Genomic DNA, 26,127 nt, shown 5'->3' with positions numbered 1-26,127 from the left:
AATGTGTTCGAACCTGACCGAGTCGCTGCTCGGCAGAGCTGAAAAGCCGAGACACCTCGGGCAGCCGCCCAGGAAGAACCCACCGACCTAGTAGAGTGGGCCTGAACAGATTTCGGAACCAGCAAACCTGCCGTGGAATAAGCATGCTGGATAGTGAACCTGATCCAGCGTGTAATGGTCTGTTTTGAAGCAGGACACCCAATTTTATTGGGCTCATATAGAACGAACAGCGAGTCGGATTTCCTGTGACGAGCTGTTCTCTTTACATACACCTTCAAAGTCCTCACAACGGGGGTAATTCCGAGTTGATCGCAGCATCAAATTTGTTAGCAGTTGGGTAAAACCATGTGCACTGCAGGGGGGGCAGATATAACATTTGCAGAGAGCGTTAGATTTGGGTGGGTTATTTTGTTTCTGTGCAGGGTAAATACTGGCTGCTTTATTTTTACACTGCAATTTATGTAGATTTCAGTTTGAACACACCCCATCTAAATCTAACTCTCTCTGCAAATGTTATATCTGCCACACCTGCAGTGCAAATGGTTTTGCCCAACTGCTAAAAAAATTTGCTTCTGCGATCAACTCGGAATTACCCCCAACATCCAAAGACTTTGAAGTAGCAGAGGTGTCCGTAACAGCTGGAACCACAATAGGTTGGTTGATGTGAAACGCCGACACCACCTTAGGAAGAAATTGCTGACGAGTTCTGAGTTCAGCTCTGTCCTCATGAAAAATTAAGCAGGGACTCTTGTGAGACAACGCCCCTAGATCCGACACACGTCTTGCTGAAGCCAAGGCCAACAGTGTGACGGTCTTCCACGTAAGGTACTTTACGTCAACCTCCTGTAATGGTTAAACCCAGTCCGATTGGAGAAACTCCAGCACCAAATTAAGTTCCCAAGGTGCCGTGGTAGGCACAAAGGGGGTCATTCCGAGTTGATCGCTCGTTGCAGATTTTCGCAACGGAGCGATTAAGGCAAAAATGTGCATGCGCTAAGTATTTTAGCACAAAACTTAGATTTACTCACGTCCGAACTAAGAATTTTCATCATTGAAGTGATCGGAGTGTGATTGACAGGAAGTGGGTGTTTCTGGGCGGAAACTGACCGTTTTCTGGGAGTGTGCGGAAAAACGCAGGCGTGCCAGCATAAAACGCGGGAGTGTCTGGAGAAACGGGGGGAGTGGCTGGCCGAACGCAGGGCATGTTTGTGACGTCAAACCAGGAACGAAACGGGCTGCGCTGATCGCAGTGTAGGAGTAAGTCTCGAGCTACTCAGAAACTGCTATTCGCAATTCTGCTAATCTTTCGTTCGCAATTCTGCTAAGCGAAGATACACTCCCAGAGGGCGGCGGCCTAGCGTGTGCAATGCTGCTAAAATCTGCTAGCGAGCGAACAACTCGGAATGACCCCCAAAGGGAGGTTGGATGCGCAGAACACCTTTCAAAATGGTCTGGACCTCAGGGTGAGAAGCCAATTGTTTTTGAAAGAAAATGGACAAGGCCAAAATCTGGACTTTTATGGAGCCCAGACGTAGGCCCACATCCACACCTGCCTGCAGAAAAAGCAGGAAACGTCCTACGTGAAATTTCACAGCAGAATATTTTCTGCCCTCACACCAAGAGACGTATTTTTTCCAAATACGGTGGTAATGTTTAGACGTTACCCCCTTCCTGGCTTGGATCATAGTCGGGATAACTTTGTTAGGGATGCCTCTTCTTGCTACAATCAGCCGTTTAACTTCCATGCCGTCAAATGTAGCCGTGGTAAGTCTTGATAGACAAACGGGTCCTGTTGCAGAAGATCCTCGAGAAGAGGTAGAGGCCACGTATCTTCGAGGAGCATCTCCAGGAGGTCCACGTACCAGGCCCTTCTTGGCCAGTCCGGTGCAATGAGAATTGCTTCAACCTTTTCCCTTTTTATTCTTTTGAGAATTCTTGGGATTAGAGTAAGTGGAGGAAACACGTACACCATCTGATAGTCCCACGGAGTCGTCAGAGCGTCCACCGCCACTGCCTGTGGGTCTCTTGACCTGGAACAATACCGCCTGAGCTTCTTGTTGAGACTAGAGGCCATCATGTCGAAGTGTGGATATCCCCACCGACGTGTCAAGCACCGGAACACCTCTGGGTAAAGGCCCCACTCCCCCCGAGTGCAGGTCGTGTCTGCTAAGGAAGTCTGCTTCCCAGTTGTCTACTCCCAGAATGAAGACCGCCGACAACGCCACAGCGTGTTTTTCTGCCCAGAGGAGAATTCTTTACACATCTGACATTGTTGCTCTGCTTTTCGTTCCACCCTGTCGGTTTATGTCCGTCAATGCCGACACATTGTCCGACTGGACCTGAATGGCCCGATCCTGAAGAAGATAAGAGAACAGCAGAAGGGTGTTGTATATGGCCCTGAGTTCCAGAATGTTAATTGGAAGGGTGACTTCCTCACTTGACCATCTTCCTTGAAACTGCACCCCCTGGGTGACTGCTCCCCAACCTCTGGGGCTTACGTTCATGGTTAACAGGATCCAGTCCTGAATTCGGAACCTCCGACCCTCGATGAGGTGAGAAATCTGTAGCCACCACAGAAGGGAGATCCTGGCTTTTGGCGACAGATGGATCCTCTGGTGCATGTGAAGATGAGATTTGTCCAACAGATCGAGCTGGAAGGGTCTTGCGTGAAACTTTCCGTATTGAAGCGCCTCGTAAGACGCCACCATTTTACCCAGAAGTCGAATGCATAGATGCACCGATATCCGGGTTGGCTTCAGGATATCCCACACCATCAACTGGATTACCAATGCCTTTTCCAACGGAAGGAACACTTTCTGCGACTCTGTGTCCAGTATCACTCCCAAGAATGGGAGCATCTGTGTTGGCTCTAGGTGAGATTTTGGAAGGTTCAGAATCCACCCGTGATCCTGGAGAAGTTTGGTTGAGAGGCCAATGCTGTCCAGCAACCTTTCCCTACACAGCGCCTTTATTAGAAGATTGTCCAGGTACGGAATTATGTTCACTCCCTGCTTGCGAAGCAGAAACATAATTTCTGCCATCACTTTGGTGAATACCCTCGGTGCCGTGGAGAGACCAAATGGCAGGGCCTGGAACTGGTAGTGACAGTCCTGTAGTGAAAACCATATATAAGCCTGATGAGGCGGCCAGATAGGAATGTGAAGGTACGCATCCTTGATATCCAGAGATACAAGGAATTCCCCTTCCTCCAGACTTGAGATGACCGCTCTGAGAGACTCCATCTTGAACTTGAACACTTTCAAGAACGGATTCAAGGACTTGAGGTCAGAATTGGTCGTACCGAGCCGTCCGGTTTCAGTACTACAAACAAGTTGGAATAGTATCCCTTGTTGTACAGATGAGGTGGAACTGGAACAATGACTTGAGTCTGTACCAGTTTTTGAATGGCATCCTGTAAGGTTATACTTGCCTCTTGTGAAGCCGGTAAGCCTGATTTGAAGAATCTGTGAGGTGGGAGGTCTTGGAACTCCAGTCTGTATCCCTGGGAAATAAGATCTATGACCCCGGGATCCCAGCACAAACTTGACCAGATGTGACCAGTGATCGCAAAAACGCGCCATGGCGCGTTTTTTACCCGATTTTGAAGACCTGGGACTCCAGTTTCTAAAGTGGGTGGGTCCCCGGGGACGCGCTCTTCATCAGCCAATCCCTAAGGGGGATTTGCATGATTGATCGATGCTGGCCCCGACTGAAAGATAGAAAGAGGAGGTGGAGCCTTTCCCCTTCTCTATGGCGCCTCTCCTGTGCATGCTGCTGCTCACGGCAGGTGAGTGAAGCAGGTGCCGGTGGTGGCTGGGCTAAGCTGCTGAACAGGAGGGTTGCCACAGCATCTGGGGGGTGCTGGCGATGTGGCAGAGTGCAGGGATCTGCGTCCGTGATTGAGCAGGTAAAACAGGGCTTAGTGAGAGTGGCTTCCCGCGGTGCCATCTGAGGCGGTGTCTGCGCTGCCACACTTGCTAGGACCCTTCAAAGCAAGTGAGGCAGCGCGGCCACCGCCTCAGACGGAACCGCGGGAAGCCCCTTTCACTAAGCCCAGCTTTACCTGCACGATCACGGACGCCGGTCTGGCGTCTCTGGCAGGAGGGAGGCTGGCTATGCGGTGGCTGCCTGCCTGTGTCTGCTGCGGGTGATTAGATGGGCTTGCTTGGGACTAGAGCTTATAGCCTTCGAACGCTGCTGTGGGGTCATAGGAAGGGGGGGGGGGGGGGGGCTGGTGACTGGAGTTGTATCTGCAAAGGGAGACACTTTGTCTTAGTGGGTTATACTATACGGTCTCTGATTTGGCATCATAGCAGCATACCTCTCAATAGGACGTGTATAAGTGCTGTACCTGGCGCATTGTGTATAACGTGCTCTACCTGGCGCATTGTGTATAACATGCTCTACCTGGCGCATTGTGTATAACGTGCTCTACCTGGCGCAATGTGTATAATGTGCTCTACCTGGCGCAATGTGTATAACGTGCTCTACCTGGCGCAATGTGTATAACGTGCTCTAACTGGCGCAATGTGTATAACGTGCTCTACCTGGCGCATTGTGTATAACGTGCTCTACCTGGTGCAATGTGTATAACGTGCTCTACCTGGCGCAATGTGTATAACGTGCTCTACCTGGCGCAATGTGTATAACGTGCTCTACCTGGCGCAATGTGTATAACGTGCTCTACCTGGTGCACTGTGTATAACGTGCTCTACCTGGCGCAATGTGTATAAAGTGCTCTACCTGGTGCATTGTGTATACCGTGCTCTACCTGGTGCATTGTGTATAACGTGCTCTACCTGGTGCAATGTGTATAAGCGGCACTACTATGTGGTGTAATGTGAACTGGCACTATTCCCCATGAAGCCACGCCCCCCAAAATTTTGCGGATCGCCTTGTCTATACTTTAATATCTGGGAGGTGGAGCACCAATTCACTTTCTGCCAAAGGGCACCAAAATGTCTAGTTACAGCTCTGGTGCAGGGTGTCCTGCATGCTACACAGCCCAGCAGCACTGTCACCCCAACCCCCCACCTTGCAACACTTTTGTAGTGTCCAAATAAGATAAAGATTAATAAGAACCTTCAGTCCGATGGGACCCAAAAAAGGACCGGTAGGACCCCAATTTTTAAAAGTGAGGGGTCCCTGGGACCCACTTTTTTCGGGCTCAGCGCGATCACTGGTGAATTTTAGTCGGGCTCCCACTTAACAGCCCTCCAGGCCTCGTGGTCCACTGTCATGCTGAAGGCTTAGGAAGCAGAGCCTGAGCTCTGTTCCTGAGCACCTGCAATTTGCTTGTTTGCATGGTTTACCTCTTGCACCTCTGGAAGACATAGAAGCACCTCTGGATTTTTCCCTTAAACTTGGCTGTCCATAAGGACTATAAATTTGAAGCTGAATAAGCTTTCCTTGCTGGGGGAAGTGTGAAAGGAAGATACTTAGACTTACCCGCAGTAGCTTTGGAGATCCATTTGTCTAGTTCGTCTCCAAACAAGGCCTCTCCTGTGAATGGTAGGCCTTCCACGCCTTTCCTGGAGTTCGAATCAGCAGTCCACTGGCGTAACCACAAGCCCCTGCGTGCTGACACTGCCATAGCGGTGGTGCGTGCATTAAGCAAACCAATCTCTTTTATGGCCTCCAACATAAAGTTCGCAGAGTCCTGTATATGCTGCAGGAGTAAAACAACATCCCCCCAAAACAAGGAATCTAACTCCTCAATTAGGTTACCTGACCGTTTAGCAATGGCTTTTGTGATCCACGCAAATGCAATAGTGGATCTTTGGGCCACCCCAGCAGCTGTGTACAATGATATGCGTGTAGTCTCAATTTTACGATCAGCTGTATCTTTTAGGAAGGCTGCACCAGGGACAGGTAACACAATTTTACGTGACAGCCTAGAGACTGATGCGTCCACTATCGGTGGACTTTCCCATTTTTTTCCTATCCTGTATGGGAAAAGGAAAAGATGAGAGCAACCTTTTAGTATTTTGAAATTTCTTATCAGGATTAACCCACGGTTCTTCAAACAGGGTATTCAATTCCTTTGACACAGGAAAAGTGAGGACTTCTTTTTAACATTAAAATAAGATTCCTCACACTCCTCTGACACCTTATCAGGAATTTGCAGAACATCTTTGATAGCCTCTATTCCCTGTGACAGAGTACCATCCCTCCCCTCCAAATCCACCTCATCCTCCTCCATGTCTGACCTATCCGAGTCAGACTGCGGGATATGGGCCAGAGATCATTTTTGCGGACAAATGGGAGACGCTGGTTTGGGGACTGAGTCTCTATTCATAAACTCATCCCCAGTCTGTCTTAAGTATTGCGTCTCTTGCGGGACAGCTTTGTAGAAATATTTGAGATCATTCCCTTAATGGAAGTAACCCAATCCGGTTCAGCCGCACTATTCTAGGAAGGTGCATTGCCCTGAGTACCCAGTAGTGAGCCCCCTGGTGAAGAGGAACACTCCGCTGTACAAGAAATACTTTTTGCCGGACATAATGTAAATGTGACAACACACACACACAGGAAAAGGTTAAGCACAATTAACCCACAAAGAGCACTTCAAGGAGACACAGAGTTATTTGGAGCCAGCCCCCACCGCGCCCTTATCACTAATGCCAAGCTTAGCCGGTACCCTGATAGGGGACTTATAACACTAAGAATTGCTCCCCCCCGTTATGACCCCCTGGTACCGCTGAAGTAATCTGGAGTCTCTCTGGAGGAGCTGCGCGCCCCTGTCAGTCAGCGTCTGTGTCCACTGCAGAGGGAAAAAGGCGCTGGTAACGCTCATAGTGAAGGCCCTGCCCCTTCAATGGCGCGCGGTCTTCCCGCTTTTTTTATACTGGCTGAGGTAATCTGGTGCTTAAAATGGAGAGAAAACCGTTTTAAGGCTATTTTTGCCAGTGTGGGTACTGTGTACAGTGTACTGAGACGCAGCTGTGTACTGTGTCTGGAGACGCATTCCACCCCGGTTAGAAGCCGTGCGTCTCCGTACCTTCACGCCACCATAATGGGCGGCGACCCGCTAGTCGGGACGTCGGCTTAGTACTCACCACTCTTCTTTCTTCTGGCTCTTTTAGGGGTGGCGGCGTGCTGCGGGAATGTATGCTCGCCGTGGTGGGGCTTGCGAATAGTTCCCTCAGGAGCTCAGTTTGCCGTCAGCGGGGAACAGGACCATTAACCCTTCAAGAGGTTGGTCCCCCCCCCCCCCCCCCCCTCCAGTATCCTCTAGGACATAGGAGAAACAAATGAAAAGGAAAAGTCACTGACCTTTCTTAGAATCCTGTATCTGCTTCATAACCTCCTCCCGCTCAGCCTGTTCGGTGGCTGTGGTCACTCTAAATGAGCCCTCTCGTGTAAAAGTGGTCCTGCTGGCATCAAAGGTGGCAGTCACCCCACATTCCTTTTCTCGCTTCTGCTTTCTCTCCAGACAGGCAGCAAAAGCACATCCAACAGCATGGCTTAACCTCTCCCCCTGTAAGCAAAAGATAGGCATCAGCTGGACAACCCCCCATAAATGTAAGTCCTATAATGCATTGTCCTAGAATCAGCATTACATTGACAAGAAAGGTTAAATTAACGATTTCCTTACGTTAATTGGCTTTTTACAAAACGGACACATACATTACCAATGCAAATTGTTTCAAGCTACCTGTGCATTAATTGTTTTCTGAATATGGTTAATAAACATAGCCTACTGTCACAGCATGGTAATAAGCAGAATGACAAGCTTCCAGACCTGTTTCTTTAGACATATGTAGAGTCAAACTGGACAGATCCAGCTGCTTAGCAGTCTAGGAGAATGCCCAGGTTCCCCAATTCACTAATGTGGATTCCGTAACACCTGAATATACCAAAATCTACCCTCTCCTCCTCCCATGACCTCTGGCCATCTTACCCTCTTTAGAAGGTTTGATAAATTTCCCCGCCTGTTTGATTCCCAGTGCTGTCACCTCCACCTTTGAAGTACTGCTAGAATCTATTTGTTACCCAAGATGCTACCAAAACTCTTATCTCCCACCTTGACTTCTGTAACCTCCTGCTGTCAAGAGGCATTCCTCTTACAGATCTATTCCAGAATAATCTCTTATTATTGCTAGAGCAAGACTGGTCAAAAGAATTGGTAATTAGAACCCTCAAAATACATTGTATTATATTTAAGTAATTTAACATAAATGGAAATAATTCACTTAAACATACATATGTGCAATCATAACTCACGTTTAGTTATCAAACTTAAAAACTAGTGCATCACAACAAAAATATGGTATCTGTCGTCAGGAATGTCAAACAAGGGTGGAAATCGCCCCTCTAGTGCAGTGTTTCTCACCTCCAACTCGCAAGTACCACCTACAGGTCATGTTTGGAGGATTTCTCTGGAAGCAGGTGGGATAATTACTAATCCAGCAATATAGATAACTTAAGAAATCCACAAAACATGACCTGCTGGGGTTACCCGAGGCAGTGGCGTATCTATAACGGGTGCAGGGGTGTCCACACTGCACATCCATGTTCTTAATACTTACCTCTCCAGAGTCATGCACCGACAGTGCTCTACAAATAACCGGAAAAATGTCACGGTGGACATTTTCCTGCTGATTTGCTTATGCACAGTACAAAAATCGCATACTGCCCTGCGCCACCAGCTAGAGAGAAGGGTCCAGACAGAGACAGCGCATGGGTCCCCTGCTCTCTTGATACGCCCCTGACTTGAGTAATGGAGTTGACAGTTAAAAGGACAAAAAAAATAAAATGAACCTCTTTATGACTATGTATGTAAACCTGGAGGTAGAGACACCTTCTGCTTGGACTAGCACCTCACCCACCTGCCCTTAGGTGTTTTAATCAGAAAGAGACCTTGAATTTGCTGTCTACATATTAGAATGATCACTATGATAGGTAAGACCTGGAAACATTTATATAATACAGTGGTTCCCAAACTTTTTTGAATCACAGCGCTCTAGAGTATCAGAATTTTTTTTTTCCCGGCACCTCTAGGTCAAAAGTTTCTTCCTGATAAATTTAGAAAGAAATATTAAAATAAGTAAATTCCGTTTATATGTCATCCTTGGGGTCAACTGTGTAGTGATGGACAAGACTTGCTTCTGTTTGTCCACATATGTTATGATTGCCAGCCACCAGCTGTGGTTTTGCCAATTGCATTGACCAGAAATAATTTAATTGGTCCTGGGCACTCAGGGCACCCCTGCAAGTGTTCCGAGGCACCCCATGGTGCCACTGCACAGAGTTTGAAAACTACTGATACAATATAACAGTATTAGGGATGTTAGGGACCCACCTGATGAGGTCACCGTGATGTGGTAGCTGGGCCCACATTTCTTTGCAAAAACTGTGCTAACAACCTCAATTTCTCTTACGTCCTAGAGGATGCTGGGGTCCTAATTAGTACCATGGGGTATAGACGGGTCCACCAGGAGCCACTGGCACTTTAAGAGTTTGAGAGTGTGGGCTGGCTCCTCCCTCTATACCCCTCCTACCAGACTCAGTTTAGAAAATGTGCCCGGAGGAGCCGGTCACAGCTAGGGGAGCTCCATAGGAGTTTCTTTCGTTTTTATTGTATTTAATAGAGTTTAGGCCCAGGGAGGCTGCTGGCAACAGCATCCCTGATTCGTGGGACTAAGGGGGGAGTAGTGTCCGCCCTGAGGGGTGCGAGCCACTATCTCCGCTGACAGGACACTGAGCTCCTGAGGGGACAGATCGATCACCGGGGGGATGGCTCACCCCAGCAGCATGCCGCCACCCCTTCACAGAGCCAGAAGACTTTGGTGGCGAGTGAGTCACTGTCCCCCTGGCAAGCAGGGAGCCGGTGTGTAGATGGCGACAACAGGGTGGGAGCCGGGGCTCAGCGGTACATGGTGCGGCGCTGTGAGGGGCGCCATGAGCCAGCGCCTATACCCTAAACTGGTCACACAGCGTGTCGGGGACACCGGATCACCGCCAGCAATTCACCTCAGGCTAGTATAAAAATTCAAATATGAGCGTGAGCCAGCGCCATGGAAGGGGGCGGAGCTTCTCCTCAGAGCGGACCCAGGAGCATTCAGCGCTATCTTTCCTGCATGCAGACGCTGACAGGGGAAAGCTGTCCCTCCACATCGACTCCAGCTGCCTTGTAACGGTACCAGGGGGTTGTAAAAGGGAGGGGGCCTGTGATTAGACTGTGTAACCTATTAAGGTACACAGTTAGCGCTGGTAAGGGGTGTCCTTATCTCTCAAGGCGCTGTGTGGGGGTTGGTTCCAAACTCTGTGTATCTCTTGGCATTCTTAGTGGGTGAAATCTGTCTGCCATTTCCCTGTGTGTGTGGGGGGGTGCTTGCTGTCTCACATAAGCCATGTCTAGGGATTCTGTGTCATATGCTGCGGAGGGTATGTTATCTCAGGATGATCCCAATTCCATGTAATCAGGAGTGCTCTAATTTAGCACAGATTCCATCAAGAGATCCGGAGTGGTTAACCTCTATCAAGAGTATGATTTCTCAGATTTCTACTAGAGTAGCTCAAAATGAAAATGCAACTCAGGTTTTACAGACCTCTATGGCTGTTTGGTCCGGGTCGGCACCTTCAGGGCCCCCTGGCACTCACTCTCAAAAACGTGCTCTTGCCCAGATTATGCAAGATGACACAGACACAGACTCTGACACGGTAGACGGTGATAGGGACGTGCTGAGGGAGGAAGCATCTCTTGCAAAAGGGGTGCAGTTAATGATTGAAGCCATTAGAGATGTGTTAAATATTGTTGACACAATACCTGAGCAGGTTGAGGAGGCTTACTTCACCGATACTAAGAAAGCCTCATTAACCTTTCCTTCGTCTAAAGAATTAAATGCTATATTCGAAAAATCCTGGGAAAACCCAGAGAAAAAATTCCAGATCCCTAGAAAGGTTCTGGTTGCATTCCCCTTCCCTGAGGAGGATAGAAAGAAACGGGAAACCCCACCCATAGTTGATGCATTGGTATCCAGACTGTCAAAAAAGGTGGTTTTACCTGTCTCGGGATCTCCCGTGTTGAAAGAACCGGCTGATCGCAAAATTGACACTACGCTCAAATCCATATACATGGCTTCAGGGAGCGATATTACGGCCTACTATTGCCTGTGCATGGATTTCTAATGCTATAGTAAAGTGGTTTGGCACGTTACTTGAGGAATTGGATACAATGGATAAATGTGACGCTGAATTGTTCTTACGTAACATACAGGATTCTGTAGGATTTACGATGGAATCCATGAAGGACCTGGGTTCGATGGCTGCTGGGATATCTTCCATGTCGGTCTCAGCTCGTAGAGGGCTCTGGCTGTGCCAATGGTCTGCTGACTCGGAATCCAGGAAAGGCGTGGAGAACCTACCCTACACAGGTCAGGCCCTATTTGGGGAAGAGCTAGATGCGTGGATCTCCAAAGCAACGGCGGGTAAGTCACCCTTTCTTCCTTCAGCTGCGCCTGCCACGCAGAAACCTTTTTCTTCAGCTATGTCACAGTCCTTTCGGACTCCTAAAACGAGAACAAAAAAGCCGCATAACCCCTTCTTTAGAGGAGGGCGGGCAAAATCCTAAAAAACCTGCTGCTGGTACCGAAACCGGATGGTTCGGTCAGACCAATTTTGAATTTGAAATTGTTAAACCCCTATCTGAGGGAGTTCAAATTCAAAATGGAATCTCTGAGAGTGGTGATCTCAGGGCTGGAGGAGGGGGAGTTTCTGGTATCCCTGAATATCAAGGATGCGTACCTCCACATTTCGATTTGGCCGCCGCACCAGGCTTATCTCAGATTTGCACTGTTAGACAGTCACTATCAGTTTCAGGCTCTGCCATTCGGCCTCTCCACAGCACCGAGGGTGTTCACCAGGGTGATGGCGGAGATGATGGTTCTCCTCCACAGGCAGGGAGTAAACATAATTCCATACCTGGACGATCTGCTGATAAAGGCAGTATCCAGGGTGAGGTTGTTACAGTCGATTACTCGTACGACTCAACCGCTCAGGAATCACGGATGGATCCGGAACCTTCCGAAATCACATTTGGAGCAGACAAGGAGATTGTCTTTCCTGGGGATGGTCCTCGACACGGAAGTGCAGAGGGTGTTTCTTCCAAGGGAGAAAGCGTTGGTGATACAGTCTATAGTCCAGGATGTCTTGAAGCCTGCCCAGGTATCGATTCATCAGTGCATTCGCCTTCTGTGGAAGATGGTGGCCTCAAACGAGGCTCTACAGTACGGATGAGTCCATGCTCGACCCTTCCAACTGGATCTCCTGGACAAATGGTCGGGTCTCATCTGCACATGCACCAGAGGATACATCTGTCGCCGAAGGCAAGGATTTTGCTCCTCTGGTGGCTGCAAATGCCTCACCTTTTAAAGGGCCGCAGGTTTGGAATTCAGAACTGGATCCTTCTGACCACGGATGCAAGTCTCAGAGGTTGGGGAGCGGTCACCCAGGGGGAACCTTCCAAAGAAGATGGTCAAATCAGGAAGCCATTCTTCCAATAAATATTCTGGAATGAAGAGCCGTGTACAACGGTCTTCTCCAAGCGGCTCATCTTCTACAAGATCGGCCCAGTCGGACAATGTGACGGTGGTGGCCTACATAAACCGATAGGGAGGAACTAAGAGCAGGGCTGCAATGTCAGAGGTGACAAGAAACCTACTCTGGGCAGAAAGGCACGCGATGGCACTGTCAGAGATCTTCCTTCTGGGCGTGGACAACTGGGAAGCAGACTACCTTAGCAGACACTATCTCCATCCAGGGGAATGGGGCCTCCATGAGGTGTTCACAGACGTGACTAGTCGTTGGGAGCGTGCCTCAAATAAACATGATAGCCTCCCGTCTCAACAAGAAAATTCGGAGGTACTGTTCCAGGTCCAGAGACCCACAAGCAGTGGCGGTGGATGCCCTGGTAACTCCGTGGGTGTTCCAGTCAGTATATGTGTTCTCTCCACTTCCACTCATTCTAAGAATCCTAAAGCTCATAAAGAGAACAGGGGATCGGGCAATTCTCATTGCTCCGGACTGACCAAGGCGAGCTTGGTAGGCGGATCTTCTGGATCTACTGTTGGAAGAACCGTGGCCTCTTCCTCTTCGAGAGGACCTTCTGCAACAGGGGCCGTTCGCTTATCAGGACTTACCGTGGCTACGTTTGACGGCATGGCGGTTGAATGCCAGATCTTAGCCCGTAAGTGTATTCCGAGCAAGGTTTTTACTACCCTGATGCAGGCTAGGAAAGGGGTAACGACTAAACATTACCATCGCATTTGGAAAAAATGTGTGTCTTGGTATGAATCCAAGAAATTTCAACATGGACGGTTTCTCCTCTTCCTGCAAGCAGGTGTGGACATGGGTCTGCGCTTGGGATCCATAAAGGTCCAGATTTTGGCCTTATCTATTTTTTTCCAGAAACAATTGGCTGCCCTTCCGAAGTTCAGATCTTTTTGAAAGGGGTTCTGCACATCCAGCCTCCCTTTGTGGCGCCGACGTCACCCTGGGATCTTAACGTGGTGCTGCAGTTCCTGCAATCGGATTGGTTTGAGCCTCTACAGGAGGTTGAGGTCAAGTTTCTCACGTGGAAGGCTGTCACATTGTTGGCCTTAGCTTCTGCTCGACGTGTGTCGGAGTTGGGGGCTTTATCCTGTAAAAACCCCTATTTAATCTTCCATGAAGACAGAGCTGAGCTCAGGACGCGTCAGCAGTTTCTTTCCAAAGGTGGTGTCGGCTTTTCATATCAACCAACCTATTGTGGTGCCACTGGCTACTGACTCCTCAATTACATCAAAGTCCTTGGACGTGGTGAGGGCTTTGAAGATCTATGTGAAGAGGACTGCTCGTCACAGAAAGTCGGACTCTCTGTTTGTCCTGTATGATCCCAAGAAAATTCTAAGTAGACGATTTCTCGCTGGATTAGGTTCACTGTCCAGCATGCGTATTCTACGGTAGGATTGCTGTGTCCTACATCTGTTAAGGCCCACTCTACTCGTAAGGTGGGTTCTTCCTGGGCGGCTGCCCGGGGTGTCTCGGCTTTGCAGAGCGGCTACTTGGTCAGGGTCGAACATGTTTGCTAATTTCTACAAGTTCGATACTTTGGCCTCTGAGGACCTAAAGTTTGGTCAATCAGTTCTGTAGGAGCCTTTGCGCTCTCCCTCCCGTTCTGGGAGCTTTGGTTCATCCCCATGGTACTAATGTGGACCCCAGCATCCTCTAGGATGTAAGAGAAAATAGGATTTTAATTACCTACCGGTAAATCCTTTTCTCGTAGTCCGTAGAGGATGCTGGGCGCCCCCGTCCAGCGCTTCGTGATCCTGCAGTGGTTACTTAGTTCAGTACTGCTTGGTTCTTGGTTACGTACTGTTTGTTACTTGGTTAAGTAATCTTGTTCAGCCGTTGCTGAGTTTTCTAGCTGGTTAGCTTGGTTTGCCTTGTATGTGTGAGCTGATGTGAATCTCGCCACTGTGTAAAATCCTTCTCTCGAAGTTGTCCGTCTCCTCTGGCACAGTTCCTATACTGAGTCTGGTAGGAGGGGCATAGAGCGAGGAGCCAGCCCACACTCTCAAACTTTTAAAGTGCCAGTGGCTCCTATTGGACCCGTCTATACCACATGGTACTAATGTGGACCCCAGCATCCTCTACGGACTACAAGAAAAGGATTTACCGGTAGGTAATTAAACTCCTATTTTTAGTGAGCTGATATAGGCCCTACTGTATCCAGTGGATCTCCTTACTACTGTACATGGTAAACAATGATCAGTTCTAACAAGTAGGGATCCAACCAGGCTGGAATGGTTTCTAAAGTTTGGCACAGCATGTTGTGTATCTGTATTTATGTGTGAGGTTTAAATTGAAGCTCGGCATACACTATACCAACTTTAATCCAATTATCCAACTAGTTGGTTGGATGGAATGAAAATCCGGTAATGTTTGGGAACAAATGACTATCAGTAATTGGTTTTCACATGCCGGAAAACGGTCGTTCTGTCAGTTAATTGCATAATGCATAATTTAAATGCATAATAAAATAATAAAAGCATAATTTAAACAACTTGTCTCAACATCAGTTTTTGTCTGTTTTTTGGGGTTTGGGACCAAATATCTGATTTGCTCCCATACATTACCAGATACCCCCTGGCATAAAGCGATCAATCCATCTCTGTGTTGGTGATTTACACTAAGTAGTGTATTAGCACTATTTGGCACAATGTGTCTATAGCAGACTCTGCATGAGACCTCTATGTTGTGCAACGCTTTTGTAGACACACAGTGGTCTTGCACAAGCAATAAACTAAATAATTAAAAACAGAGGGGAAAAACAACTAACCTGTCATTTCAAACACCGATTAGAGGACGCACTATTATATAGCTTTAAAGAAATCACAGCATTAAGTAAATTTTGATCAAACTAACCGTGTCCTTAACGGCCATGAAGCAGTGGCAGATCCATCTCCTTGTTGTTCCGTCACGACAGATGTATGAGAACGCCCGGTCAAAATTTCTATCTGGAGCGCAGAAGGACACTTTCTCTATAGTTTGATCTACCAGAAGATCCTTTATTCGGAAGATAAAGAGCACATTAGAAAATAAAAGCCCCAATATTTTGTCATGGTTGTAGAACGTGCATTTGAAAAGGGAAAGCATGTCCTATTTATGTGTATAATTCCTTTTCCACTTGTAAAACAATTACACATTTCTATTGGCTTGTAAGGCACAGAAGTGCTCTGCGTCACTGGACAGCAGGGGAAACAGAGCATGCATAAACCAGGGATATACATGGTAGAAAAAAATAAATGCAGATGTCAAAATGGTAGGAAGGGCAATTCTTGTGAGTGGATTAAAATCTAGTGGGGTAGAGTGTAGGTATAGAGGGGCACAGTGTAGCTCAGAGTGGAGATTGGGAAAGCTGAGCAGGTGCACCAGCGTGAGCTGTAAAAGTGGGAGCAGGGTCAGATATCAAAGAGGTGGGCGCTCAGAGCACCTATTGGTCTGAAGGCTGGTGGAAATTCTTATTGAGCATATAAAGAAATCACTTAAGTTAATTGGCGGCAAACGAAGTCTTGTGGATTGTAGTGAGAAGTGGTTATTAGAGAGAAGGAAAGACCCATTGGGTGGAAGTGTGTGTGAGGAAGAATATTGGAGCTATGTACTAGAACTAGGTGGTACTGGTGCTCAGGGTGAATTTGAATGGACTTCTATAAGCTATGGGGAGTCAGTGTATGTTATTTCACAATAGTGCGGCGGACGGAGCAGGGAAGTAATCAGTCTTCCTTCAGCATATGACAGTGAAGTGGGGACTTATGTGAGGGAGATGAGAAATACAGAGAAGAGCATTGGTTAGGTAAGAAAAGGAAGAATGCTCGCAGTATGCTGAAAGAAGAGGCCACAGATGTGAGGAGTAATGCTGAGGCACCGGTGCTTGTCCTACAGGTGCTAACCATACAGCCCACTGGTGGCAAGCACTTATCCCGAGAGACAAAACAAGTGCTGGCAGCTGGTCCAATGCAGCACCGGCCAGACTTTATTCACACCTGCTTTATAGGACACATTTGTATAATATTACAGCTTTTAAGAATTTCTGAAATATATCTTCTTTTGGTTTTGCCACGAAGCATAAAAAATACACACTCTTTTTCAGTCAAGCCGCAACTCAATTCAAGCGTAACAAGGTTTCCTACATCAAATATCTGTACTCTCCAGATCTATTTATAAATAGAGATGAAGTTGAAGTGCATGAAATAGCAAGCTAGGTACTTACTGTAATCTGCCTGATGAACCCTAACACAGGTGGCATCAGGTCACTATGACACCATGCAGATGTCTTTGTCAAACGCACATGTGAAGGGGAGAACTGTAACTTCCATCCAGCCCCATCTACTCTTCTTGAAATTACAGTTGGTCATTGCTTGTTGGGGGAGACTGCACATACACAGTGGTGGTAGACAACACACAGCGCATCCATGTGTAAAACAGGCAAATATGATATATTGTACCAGCTATACTGAGCAGTTTTAGGTTATGTACAAGATTTTTACTGAAGATGTTAATGAGAATCTAACATCGCAAAGCCAAACATAACATATGTGTAAGCTTTCCTGAGGTATGGAACATAATGTGTTATGCGGATCTAGGCAGAATGGATTATCTATTCGCACTTTATAAATGTAAAGCAGACTTTATGGTGACAACATCTAGGATTCCTGCTATGGCTTGTCTGAATGATAAGTGTAACACAGAGTTCATTTACAGCAGAAAAAATATTGGGGAAATCCTATTAGCAGCGGTACTTTACCGCTGCTAGTAGGTGCGCCGGGGTTATCCAATTAGCCCGATGCCGGTGTCCTTATCCCCCCCAATACCCGCATTTACTGGGGATTATGCTTTGTGTGCCCCATAATCCCAGATAAACAGCTGCGAAAACACACGGGATCGGGAATTTATGCCCGATCCCATGTGTTTTTGTGTGATTACAGGTCCAATTTTGCCATTAAAAACAGCCTCTAATTGAAAACTGCGATAATGACCATTGATCATTAATCACAATATCCGGCCGTTTTTAGTGGCAGAAAATGCATTGGGGATAACTGGATACCCTCCCTCCTATGTTTATCGGATAAACTGGGAATTATCTTTGTGAGTAGCGAATTAATTAATGAGATTTATATAGTGAATGGTCATTAGTATATTTGCCTAGCTCATGGGTCTTCAACCTGTGGCCCTCCAGGTGCTGTGGAACTACACATCCCAGCACGCCCTGCCAGAGTTGTGCTACAGCATGCTGGGATGTGTAGTTCCACAGCACCTGGAGAGCCGCAGGTGTAAGACCCATGGCCTAGCTGCTAGTCGCTTGGTGCTGTCAGCATGTCCTTTTACAACATGCATAAAAAATGAGCTAGCATCAAACAGGAAACAAACATTGGGCTATAAAAGTAACATTGTGTAAAAGAAAACAAAGTAAACACAAGTTGGGTTTTACAACTATCAGTAACAACATCATAGCAGGTAATGACAGTCTCACTTTTGCTAGTAAACATCTGACTTCACCATGAACACTGGTATTGTACTGCATACTTTTCTGGGTATACATACCATTTGACTCACGGGGGTACATATCAGATCTATGCGATGTGCCATCAGAAAGGCGAGTGAATGCCAACAGCAGCAGCACAACCTGCTCCAACATCACGTATTTTCCATCGCACCTCCATGGAAGTATGCAGGCTGTATGGGTGATGTGTGCACCGCATATCAACCGTACTTCAAATGAGGTCATTTGGTAGAAATTACTCTGACCCATGAAGTCTTATCTACAAGCTGGCATAATTAGCACACAAATGAGACTTGGATCGCATCACACCACAGCTTAATATGAATACAGTGATTCATCTTATCAGTTTATGTGAAAGGTGCATTTAGCTTGTGCTCTACCTCCTGACTGAACAGTGTTTAGCAGAACAGAGCACAGCAGAAAACGCACTGTAATGGGAGGGTGAAATTCTTGATGGCACATAGACAGACATACTTCAAACTGTGCCTGTGTTCTAGTAACCCACCTGCACTGCTCTGAGGGGTCATGTGAACTGTCATGCCTCCTATCAATTACACCTTTTTAGAGCTCTGTACAATGGTCTGTAGGTGAAGCTGTACCCCCTTTACAATGTCTCTCACCACAGAGACAAGCAGACGTTGCACAAACTATTGATTACTACAGTCAGGGGAAAGATCGATAATAATGTCACTGTGTAACAGAGTCTTGTAGCTGTCTAGTTCCCGGTGATGAAACGCACAAGCTGTGGCTCTCTGACCGGAAGTGAAGACAGATGGCTGAGATATGCAATAAGTACACATCTATAAGCAGGTGAATTTCTTGCTCCAAACAAATATTGTTACTTCTAGTGTGGCTGTGAGATATATATATATATATATATATATATATATATATATATATATATATATATACACAATAATAAGAATTTACTTACCGATAATTCTATTTCTCGGAGTCCGTAGTGGATGCTGGGGTTCCTGAAAGGACCATGGGGAATAGCGGCTCCGCAGGAGACAGGGCACAAAAAGTAAAGCTTTAGGATCAGGTGGTGTGCACTGGCTCCTCCCCCTATGACCCTCCTCCAAGCCTCAGTTAGGTACTGTGCCCGGACGAGCGTACACAATAAGGAAGGATTTATGAATCCCGGGTAAGACTCATACCAGCCACACCAATCACACTGTACAACCTGTGATCTGAACCCAGTTAACAGTATGATAACAGCGGAGCCTCTGAAAAGATGGCTCACAACAATAATAACCCGATTTTTGTAACTATGTACAAGTAATGCAGATAATCCGCACTTGGGATGGGCGCCCAGCATCCACTACGGACTCCGAGAAATAGAATTATCGGTAAGTAAATTCTTATTTTCTCTATCGTCCTAGTGGATGCTGGGGTTCCTGAAAGGACCATGGGGATTATACCAAAGCTCCCAAACGGGCGGGAGAGTGCGGATGACTCTGCAGCACCGAATGAGAGAACTCCAGGTCCTCCTTAGCCAGAGTATCAAATTTGTAGGATTTTACAAACGTGTTTGCCCCTGACTAAATAGCCGCTCGGCAAAGTTGTAAAGCCGAGACCCCTCGGGCAGCCGCCCAAGATGAGCCCACCTTCCTTGTGGAATGGGCATTTACATATTTTGGCTGTGGCAGGCCTGCCACAGAATGTGCAAGCTGAATTGTATTACACATCCAACTAGCAAAAGTCTGCTTAAAAGCAAGAGCACCCAGTTTGTTGGGTGCATACAGGATAACAGCAAGTCAGTTTTCCTGACTCCAGCCGTCCTGGAACCTATATTTTCAGGGCCCTGACCACATCTAGCAACTTGGAGTCCTCCAAGTCCCTAGTAGGCGCAAGACACCACAATAAGCTGGTTCAGGTGAAACACTGACACCACCTTAGGGAGAGAACTGGGGACGAGTCCGCAGCTCTGCCCTGTCCGAATGGACAACAGATATGGGCTTTTTTGAGAAAAAAACCACCAATTTGACACTCGCCTGGTCCAGGCCAGGTCCAAGAGCATGTTCACTTTTCATGTGAGATGCTTCAAATCCACAGATTTGACTGGTTTTAAACCAATGTGTTTTGAGGAATCCCAGAACTACGTTGAGATCCCACAGTGCCACTGGAGGCACAAAAGGGGGTTGTATATGCAATACTCCCTTGACAAACTTCTGGACTTCAGGAACTGAAGCCAATTCTTTCTGGAAGAAAAATCGACAGGGCCGAAATTTGAACCTTAATGGACCCCAATTTGAGGCCCATAGACACTCCTGTTTGCAAGAAATGCAGGAATCGACCGAGTTGAAATTTCTTCGTGGGGCCTTCCTGGCCTCACACCACGCAACATATTTTCGCCACATGTGGTGATAATGTTGTGCGGTCACCTCCTTTCTGGCTTTGACCAGGGTAGGAATGACCTCTTCTTCTTGAATGCCTTTTCCCTTAGGATCCGGCGTTCCACCGCCATGCCGTCAAACGCAGCTGCGGTAAGTCTTGGAACAGACATGGTACTTGCTGAAACAAGTCCCTTCTTAGCGGCAGAGGCCATAAGTCCTCTGTGAGCATCTCTTGAAGTTCCGGGTACCAAGTCCTTCTTGGCCAATCCGGAGCCATGAGTATAGTTCTTACTCCTCTACGTCTTATAATTCTCAGTACCTTAGGTATGAAAAGCAGAGGATGGAACACATACACCGACTGGTACACCCACGGTGTTACCAGAACGTCCACAGCTATTGCCTGAGGGTCTCTTAACCTGGCGCAATACCTGTCCCGTTTTTTGTTCAGACGGGACGCCATCATGTCCACCTTTGGTAATTCCCAACGGTTTACAATTATGTGGAAAACTTCCCCATGAAGTTCCCACTCTGCCGGGTGGAGGTCGTGCCTACTGAGGAAGTCTGCTTCCCAGTTTCCATTCCCGGAATGAAACACTGCTGACAGTGCTATCACATGATTTTCCGCCCAGCGAAAAGTCCTTGCAGTTTTTGCCACTGCCCTCCTGCTTCTTGTGCCGCCCTGTCTATTTACGTGGGCGACTGCCGTGATGTTTTATCCCACTGGATCAATACCGGCTGACCTTGAAGCAGAGGTCTTGCTAAGCTTAGAGCATTATAAATTTACCCTTAGCTATATTTATGTGGAGAAAAATCTCCAGACTTGATCACACTCCCTGGAAATTTTTTCCTTGTGTGACTGCTCCCCAGCCTCTCGGGCTGGCCTCCGTGGTCACCAACATCCAAAACTGAATGCCGAATCTGCGGCCCTCTAGAAGATGAGCACTCTGTAACCACCACAGGAGAGACACCCTTGTCCTTGGATATAGGGTTATCCGCTGATGCATCTGAAGATGCGATCCGGACCATTTGTCCAGCAGATCCCACTGAAAAGTTCTTGCATGAAATCTGCCGACTGGAATTGCTTCGAAGGAAGTCACCATTTTTTTTACCATGGCCCTTGTGCAATGATGCACTGATTTTAGGAGGTTCCTGACTAGCTCGGATAACTCCCTGGCTTTCTCTTCCGGGAGAAACACCTTTTTCTGGACTGTGTCCAGAATCATCCCTAAGCACAGGAGACTTGTTGTCGGGATCAGCTGCGATTTTGGAATCTTTAGAATCCACCCCTGCTGTTGTAACAGTATCCGAGATAGTGCTACTCCGACCTCCAACTGTTCCCTGGACTTTGCCCTTATCAGGAGATCGTCCAAGTAAGGGATAATTAAGACGCCTTTTCTTCGAAGAAGAACCATCATTTCGGCCATTACCTTGGTAAAGACCCGGGGTGCCGTAGACAATCCAAACGGCAGCGTCTGAAACTGATAGTGACAGTTCTGTACCACGAACCTGAGGTACCCTTAGTGATAAGGGCAAATTTGGGACATGGAGGTAAGCATCCCTGATGTCTCGGGACACCAGATAGTCCCCTTCTTCCCGGTTCGTTATCACTGCTCTGAGTGACTCCATCTTGATTTGAACCTTTGTAAGTGTTCAAATTTTTTTAGATTTAGAATAGGTCTCACCTAGCCTTCTGGCTTCAGTACCACAATATAGTGTGGAATAATACCCCTTTTCTTGTTGTAGGAGGGGTAATTTAATTATCACCTGCTGGGAATACAGCTCGTGAATTTTTTCCCATACTGCCTCCTTGTCGGAGGGAGACCTTGGTAAAGCAGCCTTCAGGAGCCTGCGCAGGGGAAACGTCTCGACATTCCAAACTGTACCCCTGGGATACTACTTGTAGGATCCAGGGGTCCTGTACGGTCTCAGCGTCATGCTGAGAGCTTGTCAGAAGCGGTGGAACGCTTCTGTTCCTGGGAATGGGCTGCCTGCTGCAGTCTTCTTCCCTTTCCTCTATCCCTGGGCAGATATGACTCTTATAGGGACGAAAGGACTGAAGCTGAAAAGACGGTGTCTTTTTCTGCAGAGATGTGACTTAGGGTAAAAACGGTGGATTTTCCAGCAGTTGCCGTGGCCACCAGGTCCGATGGACCGACCCCAAATAACTCCTCTTCCTTTATACGGCAATACACCTTTGTGCCGTTTGGAATCTGCATCACCTGACCACTGTCGTGTCCATAAACATCTTCTGGCAGATATGGACATCGCACTTACTCTTGATGCCAGAGTGCAAATATCCCTCTGTGCATCTCGCATATATAGAAATACATCCTTTAAATGCTCTATAGTCAATAAAATACTGTCCCTGTCAAGGGTATCAATATTTTTAGTCAGGGAATCCGACCAAGCCACCCCAGCTCTGCACATCCAGGCTGAGGCGATCGCTGGTCGCAGTATAACACCAGTATGTGTGTATATACTTTTTATGATATTTTTCCAGCCTCCTGTCAGCTGGCTCCTTGAGGACGGCCCTATCTATAGACGGTACCGCCACTTGTTCTGATAAGCGTGTGAGCGCCTTATCCACCCTAAGGGGTGTTTCCCAACGCGCCCTAACTTCTGGCGGGAAAGGGTATACCGCCCATATTTTCTATCGGGGGGAACCCACGCATCATCACACACTTCATTTAATTTATCTGATTCAGGAAAAACTACGGTAGTTTTTTCACATCCCACATAATACCCTCTTTTGTGGTACTTGTAGTATCAGAAATATGTAACACCTCCTTCATTGCCCTTAACGTGTGGCCCTAATAAGGAATACGTTTGTTTATTCACCGTCGACACTGGATTCAGTGTCCCTGTCTGTGTCTGTGTCGACCGACTAAAGTAAACGGGCGTTTTAAAAACCCCTGACGGTGTTTTTGAGACGTCTGGACCGGTACTAATCGTTTGTCGGCCGTCTCATGTCGTCAACCGACCTTGGCGCGTGTTGACATTATCACGTAATTCCCTAAATAAGCCATCCATTCCGGTGTCGACTCCCTAGAGAGTGACATCACCATTACAGGCAATTGCTCCGCCTCCTCACCAACATCGTCCTCATACATGTCGACACACACGTACCGACACACAGCACACACACAGGGAATGCTCTGATAGAGGACAGGACCTACTAGCCCTTTGGAGAGACAGAGGGAGAGTTTGCCAGCACACACCAAAAACGCTATAATTATATAGGGACAACCTTATATAAGTGTTTTCCCTTATAGCATCTTTTTTATATATTTCTAACGCCAAATTAGTGCCCCCCCTCTCTGTTTTAACCCTGTTTCTGTAGTGCAGTGCAGGGGAGAGCCTGGGAGCCTTCCCTCCAGCCTTTCTGTGAGGGAAAATGGCGCTGTGTGCTGAGGAGATAGGCCCCGCCCCTTTTTCGGCGGCCTCGTCTCCCGCTCTTAACGGATTCTGGCAGGGGTTAAATATCTCCATATAGCCCCCGGAGGCTATATGTGAGGTATTTTTAGCCAAAAAAGGTTTTCATTTGCCTCCCAGGGCGCCCCCCTCCCAGCGCCCTGCACCCTCAGTGACTGCCGTGTGAAGTGTGCTGAGAGGAAAATGGCGCACAGCTGCAGTGCTGTGCGCTACCTTAAGAAGACTGAGGAGTCTTCTGCCGCCGATTCTGGACCTCTTCTCGTTTCAGCATCTGCAAGGGGGCCGGCGGCGAGGCTCCGGTGACCATCCAGGCTGTACCTGTGATCGTCCCTCTGGAGCTAATGTCCAGTAGCCAAGAAGCCAATCCATCCTGCACGCAGGTGAGTTCACTTCTTCTCCCCTAAGTCCCTCGTTGCAGTGATCCTGTTGCCAGCAGGACTCACTGTAAAATAAAAAACCTAAGCTAAACTTTTCTAAGCAGCTCTTTAGGAGAGCCACCTAGATTGCACCCTTCTCGGCCGGGCACAAAAATCTAACTGAGGCTTGGAGGAGGGTCATAGGGGGAGGAGCCAGTGCACACCACCTGATCCTAAAGCTTTACTTTTTGTGCCCTGTCTCCTGCGGAGCCGCTATTCCCCATGGTCCTTTCAGGAACCCCAGCATCCACTAGGACGATAGAGAAATATATATATATATATATATATACACACAATATATATATATATATATATATATATATATATATATACACAATATATATATATATATATATAACAGATATAGACAGGGGTAAGCGCTGGTTATACTTTGAGATAGCAATGAACAATAAAAAATCACAAATGTGTTTGTAAAATCAAGTGCATAAAATGAAATGCTTGGAAAGTCACTAGATCCTCCTTCAAATTTCCACGGACCGCTGCTCCCCTTTAATCAATCCGATTCCCACGGATGTAATGTATCTGTTAAAAAAGCATATATAGGGGGCGCTCCATAGTGCATAAAAGTATTTAATAAAAATAGACAGACGTACAGAATAAGATTAAACTCGTACCGCAAGGTAACCAGTGTGGGCTGGTTACCACATGATTTTACAATAATCTCCCGACAAAGGCTGGAACCAGAAGTCACTTAGTCCGTATTGGAATCCTCACCCCGCCGTTAGCTGCTGCCTTTTGAGGGCCGCGAGTAGGAACACATCAGCCGTGGACTTCAGGATTCAACAGCCCCAGCGAGTGCATGCGTCAGTAAGCTCCGCCTTAACGCGTTTCGTCATCGACTTCGTCAGAAGGCTGGAGTATCTGACGCTGTGATCAACTTTTATAGATCAAGCCCGTGAAGTTATACATAGTTGTGCATAATTACAATTCATTTGTACCTAATAAACGGCATTGGACGCCTTAATCAGATCCAATCCATATTAGTTTATTAAATATTGATCAATAGAAGATTTTTATCAATAGAAGATTTTTGTAGAGTGTCACTTACACTCCGATGGTATCTCCAAGGTGGTATATAAATATATATATAGTTATAATTAATTGAGGATAAATAGCATGCGGCCACTAAGATTGATGTAATTAGTGCCTCCAAGCCGTATTTTAGAATAACATTCATTAATACCATAAAATGCATATTATCTACAGATATTCCATTATTATCCTATAAGCTAGATGCAAAACCTCTTAGCTAGTCAATATATATTTTTATTTTTAATAAGTGTTTTTAATGATTATTTTTAATGATTATTATTTTAAATAATGTCTTTCAATTTTTATATTTTATTTATTATTTTATTTTTTCTACAAGTATATTCCTAGTCGACTAGTTGAGAAAAGGTGTTATTTCAAACCCTTCATTTAGACCCTTTGGTTTAATGGTATTAAGGGTTAATATCCAAAAGGTTTCCCTTTTTTCCAAATCTTTCTCTCTATTACCTCCCATTTTATTTAACCTTATATGTTCTATACCTTTAAAGGATAACTTTGTGGGGTCACTGGCGTGACAATCCTGAAAATGTCGCGGAATGCTATGATTGTTAATTTTATTTTTGATGTTTCTAGTATGTTCTAAAATACGTATCTTCAGCATCCTTTTAGTCTTACCTATGTATTTATAACCACAGGGACAGGTCAACATATAAACCACAAAGGTGGTGTTACAATTAATGAAGCTCTTTACATGGAAAGATTTACAATTATTACTATCCGAAAAAGTGGTCTTGTTTTTATCCATTAGTTTACAAACTTTACATCCTCCACAGCTTACTGACGCATGCACTCGCTGGGGCTGTTGAATCCTGAAGTCCACGGCTGA

The 26,127-nt window shown here is 46.7% G+C and overlaps 1 protein-coding gene across 6 annotated transcripts in view; it reads right to left on the bottom strand.

Moving 5' to 3' along the window:
- Window positions 1-26,127, bottom strand: part of NUMB (NUMB endocytic adaptor protein) — a 255,426-nt gene that overhangs the window by 22,003 nt on the left and 207,296 nt on the right. For all 6 annotated transcript variants that reach the window (XM_063947663.1, XM_063947662.1, XM_063947667.1 and 3 more), the window contains 2 exons: window positions 15,409-15,549; window positions 7,276-7,480 (listed from right to left, as the gene is read on the bottom strand). In XM_063947663.1, the coding sequence (XP_063803733.1) occupies window positions 7,276-7,480; window positions 15,409-15,549 (346 nt within the window). The remainder of the gene's footprint in view (window positions 1-7,275; window positions 7,481-15,408; window positions 15,550-26,127) is intronic.

This window comes from Pseudophryne corroboree, chromosome 12 (assembly GCF_028390025.1).
Source record: "Pseudophryne corroboree isolate aPseCor3 chromosome 12, aPseCor3.hap2, whole genome shotgun sequence".
NCBI lineage: Eukaryota > Metazoa > Chordata > Amphibia > Anura > Myobatrachidae > Pseudophryne > Pseudophryne corroboree.
The sequence above is the reverse complement of the archived record's forward strand: the minus strand, read 5'-3'. Positions and strand labels throughout refer to the sequence as shown.